The sequence below is a fragment of the Clupea harengus genome, chromosome 12, assembly GCF_900700415.2.
Source record: "Clupea harengus chromosome 12, Ch_v2.0.2, whole genome shotgun sequence".
Classification (NCBI taxonomy): Eukaryota; Metazoa; Chordata; class Actinopteri; order Clupeiformes; family Clupeidae; genus Clupea; species Clupea harengus.
In genome coordinates this window covers 4,559,220-4,573,028 of record NC_045163.1, presented here as the reverse complement: position 1 = coordinate 4,573,028, position 13,809 = coordinate 4,559,220, and the positions used below count along the sequence as shown (strand labels likewise).

The 13,809-nt window shown below is 41.7% G+C and overlaps 1 protein-coding gene across 1 annotated transcript; it reads left to right on the top strand.

Annotated features, from left to right (window-relative positions):
• The first annotated feature begins 810 nt into the window (after positions 1–810).
• On the top strand, positions 811–9,910 carry LOC105910809 (5-hydroxytryptamine receptor 7). The gene is made up of 2 exons (XM_012839594.3): positions 811–1,345; positions 7,373–9,910. Exons 1-2 carry the CDS (start codon positions 891–893, stop codon positions 8,139–8,141), a joined length of 1,224 nt encoding a protein of 407 aa, XP_012695048.1. The 5' UTR covers positions 811–890; the 3' UTR covers positions 8,142–9,910.
• The last annotated feature ends 3,899 nt before the right edge of the window (positions 9,911–13,809 follow it).

Sequence of the window (13,809 nt, the reverse complement as noted above, 5' to 3'; positions counted from 1 at the left end):
AATAGCCTTGTACACCAACATGTATTTCTTGCAGGGGAGCACTTACAGCAGAGAGGACGAGAGGAAGAAAATAGAACATAAATAGAATGCCACCTTTTCTGCAACCTTGTTACCAACTTCTCGGTTTCATTAAAAATATTATTAATATTCTATAGCCTAGTACCTTGGCCTTACAGAACAATACGCTTAATGACAGAATGGACAGAATGCAATGTCCCAATATTTGTGGACAATATCCACAATTTTCTTGACCATACTTTGAGGAATTTCATCATTCTCGTGGCAAAATAGCTCACAGTGCTAATACCAGTGCCATAAACATTTTCAGATGATTTAATAGTTGTGACCTAACTCCTCTTCGTCACACGCAAAATTCTATGAAATAAACAAAGGTCAAACAGTGACAGACGTAGCTTCATTAAGAGACGTCAGTGCTTCGTCACTTGATTGATCAAAATGTCCCAACGTGCATTATTTTCCCCGAATAAATAACTGATATGCCAGGGATGATTGACTAGGCTGTGATATGAAAATAAATCCCATCAGAGCAGATAGTAACAAAGTTGTATAATAATAATAATAATAATAATAATAATAATAAGGGATTTAATCTTAAATTGGCACATGTGCACACTGCTCCAAAGCCACAGGAAGTTTCAAAAAACAATTCGTAGACGTTGTGGTGGTCTCAGTTCAGCAGAAGGGTCCATCATCACCGTGGTCGCACTTGTTCTTTCATTCATCCATTGGACCACGTTTTTGAGAGGACGGTGATGAGTAGACTGGCGGGGTGTTCCATCGCACCACACCGTTCTTTGCAGGAATAGAAGACTACACTGCGTTCCTTAGCGAATCTTGCCTTTTCTTGCCCCACGACTAGTTACAGCAGAATGTTCACCACGCCGAGTACAGGGCTCGTCTTTGACTACAGAGAAGATGGAGGTGAAGTTAGGAACGGCACCAAAGAACCTTTAACTACCTTTACGGAGAAGCCCTCACGAAATGATTCATGTGGGGAGCAGATGTTTGACCTGAGCCTAGTGGAGACAGTCGTTATTGGGATTACTCTGTCTATCATCACTGCAGTAACTGTCATGGGGAACACACTGGTAGTTATAGCGGTATGTGTGGTCAAAAAACTTCGTCAGCCCTCCAACTACCTGCTTGTGTCTTTGGCTGTTGCAGACCTTTCTGTAGCGCTGGTCGTAATGCCTTTTGTTATCGTAACCGACCTGACTGGAGGTATTTGGCTGTTTGGAGAGGTTTTCTGCAACATCTTCATCAGCATGGATGTTATGTGTTGCACAGCATCAATAATGACATTATGTGTCATCAGCGTAGACAGGTAAGGTTTTCACCTGCAATTCAAACCACACGATTACTGAAAAAAAAAATATATATATATATATATATATATAGTTATAGTTTTAAATGCTGTGTGTTTTATTATTTGTAGTTATTTTAATTATCCATTGTAATGTCAGTTTTAAAAGTGCAAGGGTGTTGCTTCAAAAGTGCTCCTTTCTGCTATGACTAAGAATTCAAATCCAGTTCTAGACTTTGTCAAAGATGAATCTGCCATGCAATTTCCTCATGAACACAGGAGTGGTTCAATTTGGCAACAAAATCTTGAATGCTGTGGAGAGCCTTCTTGACCTTTGGTTACAGTACAGACTGACTTTGCCTGAATTGACAGAGCAGTGGTCGCTAGTAGGGGGGGGGGGGGGGGGGGGGGGGGGGGGGGGGTTATCTGAGGTGCATGAATCACTGTCAGGCCCTGCGTCCATTGCCCCATGGGGAGCGGAGGGAAAGCACAAATAAATGTGTGAAAAAAAACCCGTTGAGGATTTGGGGAAGCTAGAATTTACAATTACTTTTATATCTTTTTTTGATGGACGTGGAATGAGGGATGACTTGGATAAGGCTGTGAGGGTTCCTACTGATGCCGATCCAACCTATTTTATTTGGTGCCACAGATTTGCACCCGGTGTCCTGCTGTAAAACGGAGGGATGGAATGCCAGGATTCTGTGTGATACTGAGCCATAGATCAGATTCCATTTTGGGAGTGATGGGTCCATGTTTCTCCTCATCAAAGACTGTGTTATTGAGGTTCGCCTCAGGGTGACTAAACACGACTTAGATTAGACCATCAGACTGGGATCCCACTGGCTGCTGGTATCATTTCTGGTATCAGATTTGTTATAAAAACTTGAATAACCACCGATGTAAAGTGACCTGACATGGTAGTCCTCTACGAAACAGTATTTAGTGTGGCTCATGTACCTGCATGTGCAAACATAAAATTACATTTAAACATAAAATTCAGAAATGTCTGAACTCAATGAAATAATTAAATATAACAAAGTGTAATCAAATCAAATCAAATAGTTAATAAAATCATGTATTGTACAGTACTATTTTTTGTATTGGTGGGGTAGGGTTTGTTTGTAAACAGCTGTATAGGCAAGTCCGTACCTCTGTCATGAACTGTATAGGAAATACTGCATATGCAGAGCAGGGCAACATAATTTCCATGACTGCATTGTAACAAAAGCCAGACATCCTCAGCATAAATGAATCAATGAATGTCTTTTTGAAATGTGGGTCAACCCTCAATGCCATCATGCAGAGCCAAGCAATTTGCCCACGGGATTTGGGCTCCAAATATCAGGAACAGGACTTTGCACCTCTTTTATGTTGAACTCCATAGTTTCAGTTAAAGATGTTCTATTTCAAACCATTCACAACAAAACAACTGTTATATTGCAGCATCCTACGATGTGATACATTAAACTGTAAATCTTTTAAGTGAAGCGCATGAATAATTCAGGGGTCTTGAAATGAGCAAGTGCATCCCTTTTGAAAGAGGCTCCCTAGCTGCATCAAAACAGCTGGTACTGGACCAAAGGGACTTTGGGTATAGGTTGGACGATCAGTGTGTCTATGATCAAATAAAGCATCAGAAGAGAGAACCAGTGATTAATCTGATGCATGGTGTAGCAAGTAAACAAATAATCTTTATCTTTACTAGAATCCCTGTTGGCCTGTGGCGTTTTCCAGACAGTTTGTTTAAAGATCATACACATGTCATACACAATGGATGTTGAGTATGACCCTGCCACAATGTCTTCCTGTGATCTTTTGCTAGACTAGTCCCCTGGGCTCAAGTATTGCAGGCATAATAAGGTGTCTGTCACACATAAAGAGCATAACAGAACACATTTTGGTCTTGGCCTTTACAAAATTGCCTCTGAGCACATGTATTGTTACCATCAAACATGATCATTCATGTGAAGCTTTAACATTTTTTTTTTAATTTAACATATGTTTTGGTTAAAACAAATTACCATAAAGATCTTAACATTAGCCTTTTTCAGTACTTGCACCTGTACATTCGATATGCCAACCTGGATCTGTAACAGCAAAATATGGTAATGTATTGAGACCAGAGGGATTTCATTAGTCAGCCTGATGAAAGCAGCAGAGACCTTCCTAATAAAGCCAACTGGATCTGAAACAGTGGCTGTAATAAGTATTTAAATCAATACAATTTCCTATATTTGTGTTGGGAGGACTTTATGCCCTGATGTTTTTTGTTTTCTAAAAGCATGGCTCAGTCAGTCTCCGTTTTGGCTTAAGACAAGGCCTTGGTCAAGATATGAAGAATCATTTTAAGAATAAATACTAAGGCTTTAAGATTAGTATGTTCTGTTTTGTGCCACATACAGCTCAAGAAATGTTCTGTCAAGACAGACGTCCCTTTCCACCAAGCATCATGTTTAGCTGATCCCTTGTCAGTAACCATCCGATATTATTTCACACATCAGGAAATATTCAGTATAAATAGGTTAGATGTAATTCTTACTTCAGGGGTCCAGTCTAAAGGGCCTCGTAAGTCAAACAAATGTATGAAGTGTTTAGAGGTATAACTGTCTGAGTTTCAAAGCATGCTCATTCAGATGGCTTACCACACTGGCTGCACTCCAGGAACAGGAATCTTTGACAGTGTTCCCCAATATGATTCATAACACCAGAATCACAAATCAAGCAAGAATTACAATGCTGAAAGAAGTTTTTCTTTCACATCTTTTTGTCAGATGTTTCAGATTTGTTTTGTCAAGTCAAGAAAAAGTGTATGGAAAGTTATTATACTTTTTTGACTGTTAAAATGCAAATGTCCAGGTTTAGTGTTATGTAGCCTGGCACATATTGCAGTAAAACTTCCCTGAAGGGGACGTCAATTTCTTAGAATATAAAGTAAATCCTCTACAATAGCCTACAATAAAGACAGTGTGACAAAACAGCCTAGGGTAAATATAAATAGTCAAGGGTATTGTATAAAGGGTTCTTTTGCAGGGTAGCCTTTAAAAAAATAGCTAAAACTGGTCCTTTATGGCTGTTGTGGTATGGTGTGAGGTTTATGTGAGCAGGCAGAAGTAAAAAATATTTTTCACAGACACACAGCCTTGTACAAAGTGTACAAATATAAACATATTTGATGCCCTATTGCACCACTCTAAAGTACAGTTGTACTGAGAAGTGTGTTGAGAAGTGAGGACATTTCAATGGTGTCTTATTTATTATTATTAATAATAATAATAATAATAATAATAATAATAATAATAATAATAATGTCTGCTGGCAGTTTGCTTCTTTTTTTCCATTTTGTGCTTATGCCTTGTGTCCTTTTCCTCACTCCCACCGTGTACTGTTTACCTATGGTCATTATAGTCAGGTTACACTGAACTGGAGCTTAGAGGTTTTGTACAGGTTTGTTACATAGGAATTGCACTGAGCAAAGGTGTAAGGTGAGCAAAGGTGCAAATGTAATAGTTGGAATTGGTTTGATAAGCATGATTGCTCTTGGTCTTAATTGGTTCAGTTGGAATAGCTTGTCATTGTGCTGTATATTCGGATGATAATTGTTAGTAACTCGCTAGTGTCGTATGTAATGGTGTAAGTTTTCTTTCTAAATTTGATTTCTATTTTTGGAAGCTGTTCAAATTGAATCTTCATGCAGTGGCTTGAAACACAACAGAAGCTGCACGAATGACTAAGACACTCAGCTTCAGGTCAAATTCAGGTGTTACCAAATTTCCCCCTGCTCTCTCCAAATGGCACATTTAAATTGTAAGCGTACCCTAAACATGTAAACTAAAGCTTTAAATTAAATGATTTGACTGAACCGTGTTTAAACACATCAATGCTGGTGTTAATGCTGAAAAAATTCACATTTTTATAAAATTGTATAAAAAGAAAGTATTGCCATTCCATGGGGTACCATCCGGAAGCGTACACATGACACTACTTGACATCGACTATGACATCAAATACCTTTTATGTCATGCGCAAAACAGCAATGGGCCTAACCACAGAAAGCAGAAGAACACAATTGTATGCCATGGCTGCTCTTCCAATTGAGTCTTGAATGACAGTGAATGAGATTAAAGTGTAATTAAAAGACATAATTGGCTACAAGTAGCCAAAGAGATTAACCAAAAAGTATGTTTCCAAATTGTTCTATTCATTGCTCTATAACCTGTTCTTAAAATCAATTTAAATGTATGTAGTGATGGTCTCCTCACAAATTAAAGTCTATAGTTCCACATGTGATTCGACTTGAGATGTGAAATGAGCATGCTGACCTGTATGGTAGCACACACAGTGGATTATGAGCAAGAGATCAGATTGTTACTGTATGTATACCCTCGCCTCTGGACTCTTATTGTTCTCTCTTCTCACCTGTTGTCCCTGTGCTGTCAGTTTGTGTCATGGCGGATGTGTTCAGGTAGTCACGTGAGGCCCCTCACATGTCATCTGCTGGATTCGTGCTGAATGCTCAGTCACAGCACACTGGAGGGAGTGACAAAATCTTAAAATGGCATCTGTGAATTAAGATGTCCATAATGTCCCCACTTTCTACATCTGTATCTTACAGTACAGGAACAGTGAACTATATCTGTCTACATTCTATGGCAATTTCATGATTCATTCCAATACATTAATTCGAACAAAATCGTTACTTTTTGGTAGCCTACTCTATGTATCATTCCTCTATGAAGACTATTTAATTGCGTGCATTTACATTTTGCTTGTCTGTATTATAAATGATACAGGACAGCTTAGACTTTGAGCCAAAATCCAAGCACCGACTGAGACAGACACACTTACTTTGTTCTCCTTTCAGTATCTGCTGATAGAGATTTTGTAACCTGTCACTATTTCCTGCTGTTACAGGAACTATTAAGTTTTCTCAGCAAATATATACAGTCTGGGAACTGCATGCAACAGCAATCTGTGTAGATACTAAACTAATATATATAGATGTCAGTTACGCGAAAGATATGTCCCCACAACTACAATGAATAGCTTCTCAAAGTGCTTAATCAGCAGTTTCTAGATGAAGTCTGTACTTCCTGCTGTGTATGCAGGACTTGTATTTGGTTGTAATCCATACACTTGGCAAACTATGCACAGGTGTTGGGTTTTTAATGTGTTACCCGCTATGCGATTTTATAATCGATAATATAATAATCCTGCACTGGATTTTAACCCATAGTTATGCTACAATCCCTGGTTTTCTAACTAGCACAAAATAGTTTTGGGGAATTAGATTTTTTCACTGCAGAGTTCTGTATTTGTTGGGCACTTATTGACAGAGATATATGAAATTCCAGTAACCTATGATTTTTTGTTTTTGCATTTGTATTCGAGCTAGCTGCGCTCATTGTAATAGCAGACGCAGAACGCAGTAGGCCAGTGACAGTTAGGGTGACCTGTGTAAAATCCCATCTGTTTCCACAACACTTTTCAAACCAAACTGATACTTATACTTACTCATACTTATTTTCTGCATCAAATATAAATAAAGTCATAAATGTTATAAAATGCAGTTTTCTGGATTTTTTTGTTGATATTCTGTTTCTCACTGTTAAAATACACCTACCATTACAATTATAGATCACACATTTCTTTGCAAGTGGCCAAACTTGCGAAATCGGCAGGGGTTCAAATACTTATTTTCCCCACTGTATATTACGTAGAAGCTTTCGTAATTTATATGAGGGACATCTTAGGAATGATGATTTACAGGTACAAGTAACAGCTGTATTCATGTCAAGTAACAGCTGTATTCATGTCAGGAAGCTCAAAATTCTTGGGTCTGGCAAATCTGAGGATTAATGCTTAATTTGAAGAGATCAATTTACACGTAGACCGTTTTTTAGTGTTTTTTAGGTAGTGTGTTTCAAGCTATTTCATTTCATTTCAACTACAAGAATCAAGATGCACAGCTGGTACAATGCATTGTTTAATCCTGCATGGATGACAGTCTATTTTTCTGTTACTTCTTTAACCTTTGCTCTCTGTAAGGTACCTGGGCATCACACGGCCTCTGACCTACCCTGCCAGGCAGAATGGGCAGCTGATGGCCAAGATGATCGTGGGCGTGTGGCTGGCATCGGCCTCCATCACTCTGCCCCCGTTCTGCGGCTGGGCCCAGAACATCAACGCGGCCGGCGTGTGTCTGATCAGCCAGGACGTGGGCTACACGCTCTACTCCACGGCTGTGGCCTTCTACATCCCCATGGCCGTCATGCTCATCATGTACTACAAGATCTTCAGGGCGGCCCGCAAAAGTGGAGCCAAGCACCGCTTCACCGCCCTGCCCCCCCGCCCTTGGCATGAGCCCCCACTGGACTGCGGCGTGGCGTCTGGAGAGGGGTTTAGTCTGCAGGGCCTGCGGCTGGCCCCCGCGCCGAGGCCGCCGGGGGAGGAGTGGTCGGCGATAGCGCGCCTGCTGCACCACGAGCGGCGCAGCGCCTCCATCTTTCGGCGCGAGCAGAAGGCGGCCACCACGCTGGGGGTGATCGTGGGCGTCTTCTCCGTGTGCTGGCTGCCCTTCTTTGTGTTCACCACAGTGCGGCCGTTTGTCTGCGGCGTGCTGTGCAGCTGCGGCCCCACCTGGCTGGAGCGCACGCTCCTCTGGCTCGGCTACGCCAACTCGCTCATGAACCCCTTCATCTACGCCTTCTTCAACCGTGACTTGCGCTCCACCTACCGCGACCTGCTCCGCTGCCGCTACCGCAACATCAACCGCCGCCTCTCCGCCATGGGAGTGCACGAGGCCCTCAAGGTGTGAGGGAGGGCGTGGCAGGCGGCGCTGCCGGTGGGTGTGTGGGGCTGGAGCGGTCTTGCCAGGCTGTCTGTCTGTGTGATGGCAGCCAACATTGGCAGTGCACTCCCCTAGTGTCTGGAGTCAAAGAGTAGACAGTTGTTGCTTTGGCTCCCCGTGCGAGAGCTTGGCGTGAATTTAACTTTACTGTGGTGCTCCAAGAATTCCCAGGATCCATTACTGAACGGCAACTGCACTGAAGGAAAAACCCCCTGAATCTCTCTCTCGTTCCCAATCGCGTTCTCTCTCTCGCCTCGTGCGTTCACTGTCTCAGAAGAAAGTCTTATTTTGAAACATGAATATTTATACTCTGAAATTCTCTTTGATGAACATCCAAAGCTAAAGAGTGTATTTCCCTGCCAAGCTGGAAAGCTGAAAATGAGGACAGAGATTCTTTAAGGATGCTCTATGCTAAACAGGTCAAAGGTGATATTTATGTATGTACATCCTGTTTTAATCTATAAATACAGTGTTTTATGTTTGGTCATATAGGTTAGTGATTGTCAATATATATGATCAACATGTTTGGGAACATAACCTGGTGTAGTCTGTAAATTGTTTCATCTTGAGTATCAGTGGTGCTGTTTCCGTAAATATTCAGTGAATTTGCATGAATGTTTTATACAGACTGGCAAAATTACCCATGCTGGAAGATGCTGTAAATTACTGTAAAATACTTTTACGTCCTGATAGCTATCACTAAAAAGATGAACCCATATCTCCAGGAGTCTGCTAAGCATTATAATCAGCAGCCAAAAAAAACAACAATGGGTGTCTATGGCAACCAATTGAGAAAACTCCAAAGTGGCGGGCATCTATGCCTGTCAATAAAGTTAGATGTGCAGACCAAGGTAGGAGGTTGACTCCCATGGTAGTTAAACCTGGCAGAACTTAACAAGACCCTGCTGACATAGCCTATAATAGTTTTAAGGTCAGGCTTTGTAATAATTGCTGTGATAGTAATATAGACCTCCCTTGATATTGCATCATACTTATCACTATCACTTCAACTACTGTACAACATTAATGTTATATTAGTACTGTGCTGTGTGATATTGTTTCAACAGGACATGAGAAAATGCCTGAAAATAAGTTTTAGAGCATCCTATTCCATTGATGGGATTTTGTTGTGACAATGCAAGTTCAAGTTTCAAGTTTATTGTCATGTTCTCATAAAAAGGCATTTATCAGTAATGAAATTCCTTTTGCTCAAGTGTCTGCTCAACTTAAAGGAATAAATTAGGTACAAGAATGTAAACGTTAGAAAGAAAATACGAAAGACAGGATGAAGAAGATATAAATTAAATGAAAGTGGCAAGTGCAAGTGCAAGAGTTTGTCGATGTTAAATGTGAGGGGGCGTAGGGCAGTTCAGCAGCCGGATGGCATGAGGGTAGAAACGGTCTTTGAATCTGTCGGTACGGGTCCGTATGCTTTTGTACCGTCTGCTGTCTTGATTTCAAAGTGAAGACACATCTGTCTGGATGCAAGTAGATGATACAGTGATAGGAATGCTACTGCTTAGCCCTTTTCTCCAGTGAGGTTTGTATTTGACTAAATTGAAGTCATCAATCCCCCTTATCTCTTGCTGTGTCTGATGTCCTGTGTTGCACAGTATCCTCTCTTGCTTCGAATGGATTCTAGGATTAGATGTGAGGTGATATCTATCAGACAGTGTAAATTGTGTTGTAAATCTGTAGTGGTGATGTATGTTTATTTGTATATTTTTAAATAAACCACAATATTCATGAATATACTATTCATTTTGTGGGATATTCATCAGCATATTTCCACAGAAGTGTAATGTCTTAGTTCTGTGTCAAGAGGATATGAGTGAATACATTAACACCAATAATTTGTTTACTGTGTCTCTGTCTAACTGATACTTCCTACCCATGTGATTCATGTTGAAACATGATAGTGGATACATCCTCATGGTTAAATACTGCTGGAGTGTGTGTGTGTGTGTGTGTGTGTGTGTGTGTGTGTGTGTTTGTGTGTGTGTGTGGTTAAATACTGTTATATTGAGTCATTATATAATATGCCAGAAATATAACATAATTATCCAGATTCTCAAGAAAGTCTTGATGTTCTCCATGTCAGCTCAAAATAGTATATACATTTCCGTTTCATTACCGTAGTTATGTCCATCAAAGCTGTTTGCGTAAAACTGAACTAAAAATAGATTTCTTTCATCTAATTTCATGGCAGAGACCAGTAGCTGTAGAAGCAGTTTGGTGGGAAAGAAAGAAACCACTGGGGTTACGTAAGGGCTATCTTAACGCTGTCATTGTGAGTAATCTTTCTCCTCTTTGCTGTTGTCTCAGAGCGAGCCCGGGGGACGGCCAGTGTCAACACCTCCTCTCAACCTCCTCACACACTTAATCGGTCGTAAAACACCAAACCCCTTTTAAATAGAGAGATTCAAGACTATTCTCTCTCTTTTGAGTTATTTAAATGCTTATTTACCTGCTGTGCTGCTGGAAAAGTGGGCCGCACCAAAGAATAATGAAAGGCAAAGAAGCAGGAGTATGTAAATATGGCCATTTGATGAAATACATCTTTGACCTGTTCTAAAAGATTGCTGTTACATTGAGGTACATTTTCACTTGCATCACATGGAAAATGGTTGTTAAAAGTTGGTGAAAAGGAAAGGAAACAGCAGGGTTTCACTTCTTATAACCCACAGTTTTGTTTGTGATGTATTTTTTGGTGAAATGACTCTGTGTCACCTTTGAACTGCCATGAGCACATCACCTCAATTAGGAATGGAGAGAGAAATCCACAAAATCAGTCCGCTGACCTTCGAGTTGACCTCTGTACAGCACAGAGGAACAATGCATGGTGCTCAGAATGGGGTCTGCTCTCTCCGTAATGGGCTTGTCTTCGTGGCCTCATGACGGATCCACTCGTTCCTCTCGCTCATTTGTGCATTCATCACATTCCCATTTCACAATCCAGACAGAGGCAGTTGGTAATGGAGGTCCCCTAAGTAGACCCTGATAAACACTCCTGCTCCACTGCAGCAGCCTTTCCGCGCGCGCACACACACACACACACACACACACACACACACACACACACACACACACACACACACACACACACACACACACACACACACACACACACACACACACACACACACACACACACACACACACACACACACACACACACACACACACACACACACACACACACACAGAGACACACAGACACAGACACAGACACACACACACACACACACACACACACACACACACACACACACACACACACACACACACACACACACACACACACACACACACACACACACACACAGAGAGAGACAGACACACTCTCACACACACACACACACACACACACACACACACACACACACACACACACACACACACACAGACACACACACACACACACACACACACAGAGACACACAGACACAGACACAGACACACACACACACACACACACACACACACACACACACACACACACACACACACACACACACACACACACACACACAGAGAGACAGACACACTCTCACACACACACACACACACACACACACACACACACACACACACACACACACACACACACACACACAGAGACACACAGACACAGACACAGACACACACACAGAGACACACAGACACACACACACACACACACACACACACACACACACACACACACACACACACACACAGAGAGAGACAGACACACTCTCACACACACACACACACACACACACACACACACACACACAGACACACACACACACACACACACACAGACACACACACACACACACACACACACACACAGAGACACACACACACACACACACACACACACACACACACACACACACACACACACACACACACACACACACACACACACAGAGACACACACACACACACACACACACACACACACAGAGAGAGAGACACAGACACACTCACACACACACACACACACACACACACACAGACACACACACACACACACACACACACAGACTGATAAAAATAGATGTCGTCAGTGTTGTGTAAATGACAGTGTAAAATCTGGATAAATGAAGAACTGTGTTCACCTCCAAAGACTGATCCTTATGTAATGTTGCACATGACTTTTGTCAGGAGGAGGTCTTTTGCCCCCTCGGTTACATTAGCACAGACTGCACAGATGACTTATACAAAATTCATAGGCTCTGATGCACACTCAAGAGGTGCCTTGTAGTCAACTGACAAAAAACCCAAACTGACACCAGCCCTGCACCTAAATGTGAAAGACTGTTGCCACTTTCGATAAATGTCAGCCACCCAGACCGACATTCCTAACACCTGTCTAAACTTTTAACAGCCTGTGACTTGCTGTGTGCGATTTTGTAATCAATCACAGCTATTTGAATCGAGCTGCCTGTGTCATTCCTGTACATTCATTTCTGACTTAACCCCACTGTCACTGTACACCTTCAGCGACTGAACGCTTCTTGATGTCTTGCCATCTGCTTTCACTTCTGCCAGCCTCATTGTGTCGCAGCGCTTTCACTGTTGTCTGAGGGCCCCCTACGTGTTTAGCATTACAGAGGAGACGTGTGCGGCCGCGAGTTACTGTGGAGCTCGTGAGTAAAGCTCTCAACATGGCGATTGACATGATTCCACTCTATGCTCTCAACATGGCGATGGACATGAATCCACCCTATGTGATTCATCAGGGCTGTTTTTCTAGGTCACTGGTCATGAATTACCCTAAGCACCTAAGGATGGAAAGATGAAATGCAAACAGGGTGCTTATGTACACAGTATTTACACAGGGCACTTGTGTACACACAGGGTACTTACGTTTGTACACAGTATTTACACAAGTTGTACTGCGTGGTAAATTCCTTTTGGTTTGCATATACTGTGCTCTCCTCACATCACCTTTAGAAGTGGCTGGGACAAACTAGTACATTTTATACTGTATATTTTATAATAAACCTCAGTAACAAGTCCCAGAATATTAGAATTAGAATGAACTACTGAGAACCACATACCACTCTAGGGCTGACGATCATCAATAAAAATGAGAGTAGATTTAAAGCTTGCAGAGAGGGTGGAGTGAAAATTAGGGGTTGTTGGCACAAGAGGGCTCATATAAGAACTCTATTAAACAATGAATGATGCCTTGATCAAGCCTTTTGAACTGTCTGCGGTTTTTCCCCGTAGAGCAATCTTTTATCTTTGAAGTAATGTTCTTTATATTCAGATACAGACCTGGGCTGCAGCAACCCAGCAGCGCATGTCTCAAACAACATGGCAAATATTTATTAGTCTATGCTGATATGACTCTACGAGAACTATAGATATTGGCAATGAGATACACAAAGATAACTGTTGTTTAGTAGAGATTGGCAGATAGCTAAGTAAGGGGTGTGGGGACCTGAAGAACTGCTTTTGTAATGCTAACACTATGCTATGCTAACACTATGCTATGCTCCCTGTCCCATTTGAGTGCTGTGACCGGATGACCATTTTTGGCATTAAAGCAGTTATGAAGTGAAACAGCAAACTTAGTCTACAACAGTGAATGACTTAGGCACCAGAGGAAATTACCTTGCCTGTGGCACAGAGCAGC

What these genes read in the sequence shown, in the direction of transcription:
- LOC105910809 (XM_012839594.3), top strand. Translation starts at nt 891, where the DNA reads ATGTTCACCACGCCGAGTACAGGGCTCGTCTTTGACTACAGAGAAGAT. An exon ending in TGTGTCATCAGCGTAGACAG is followed by an intron (nt 1,346 to 7,372) that starts GTAAGGTTTTCA and finishes GCTCTCTGTAAG; the next exon opens with GTACCTGGGCATCACACGGC.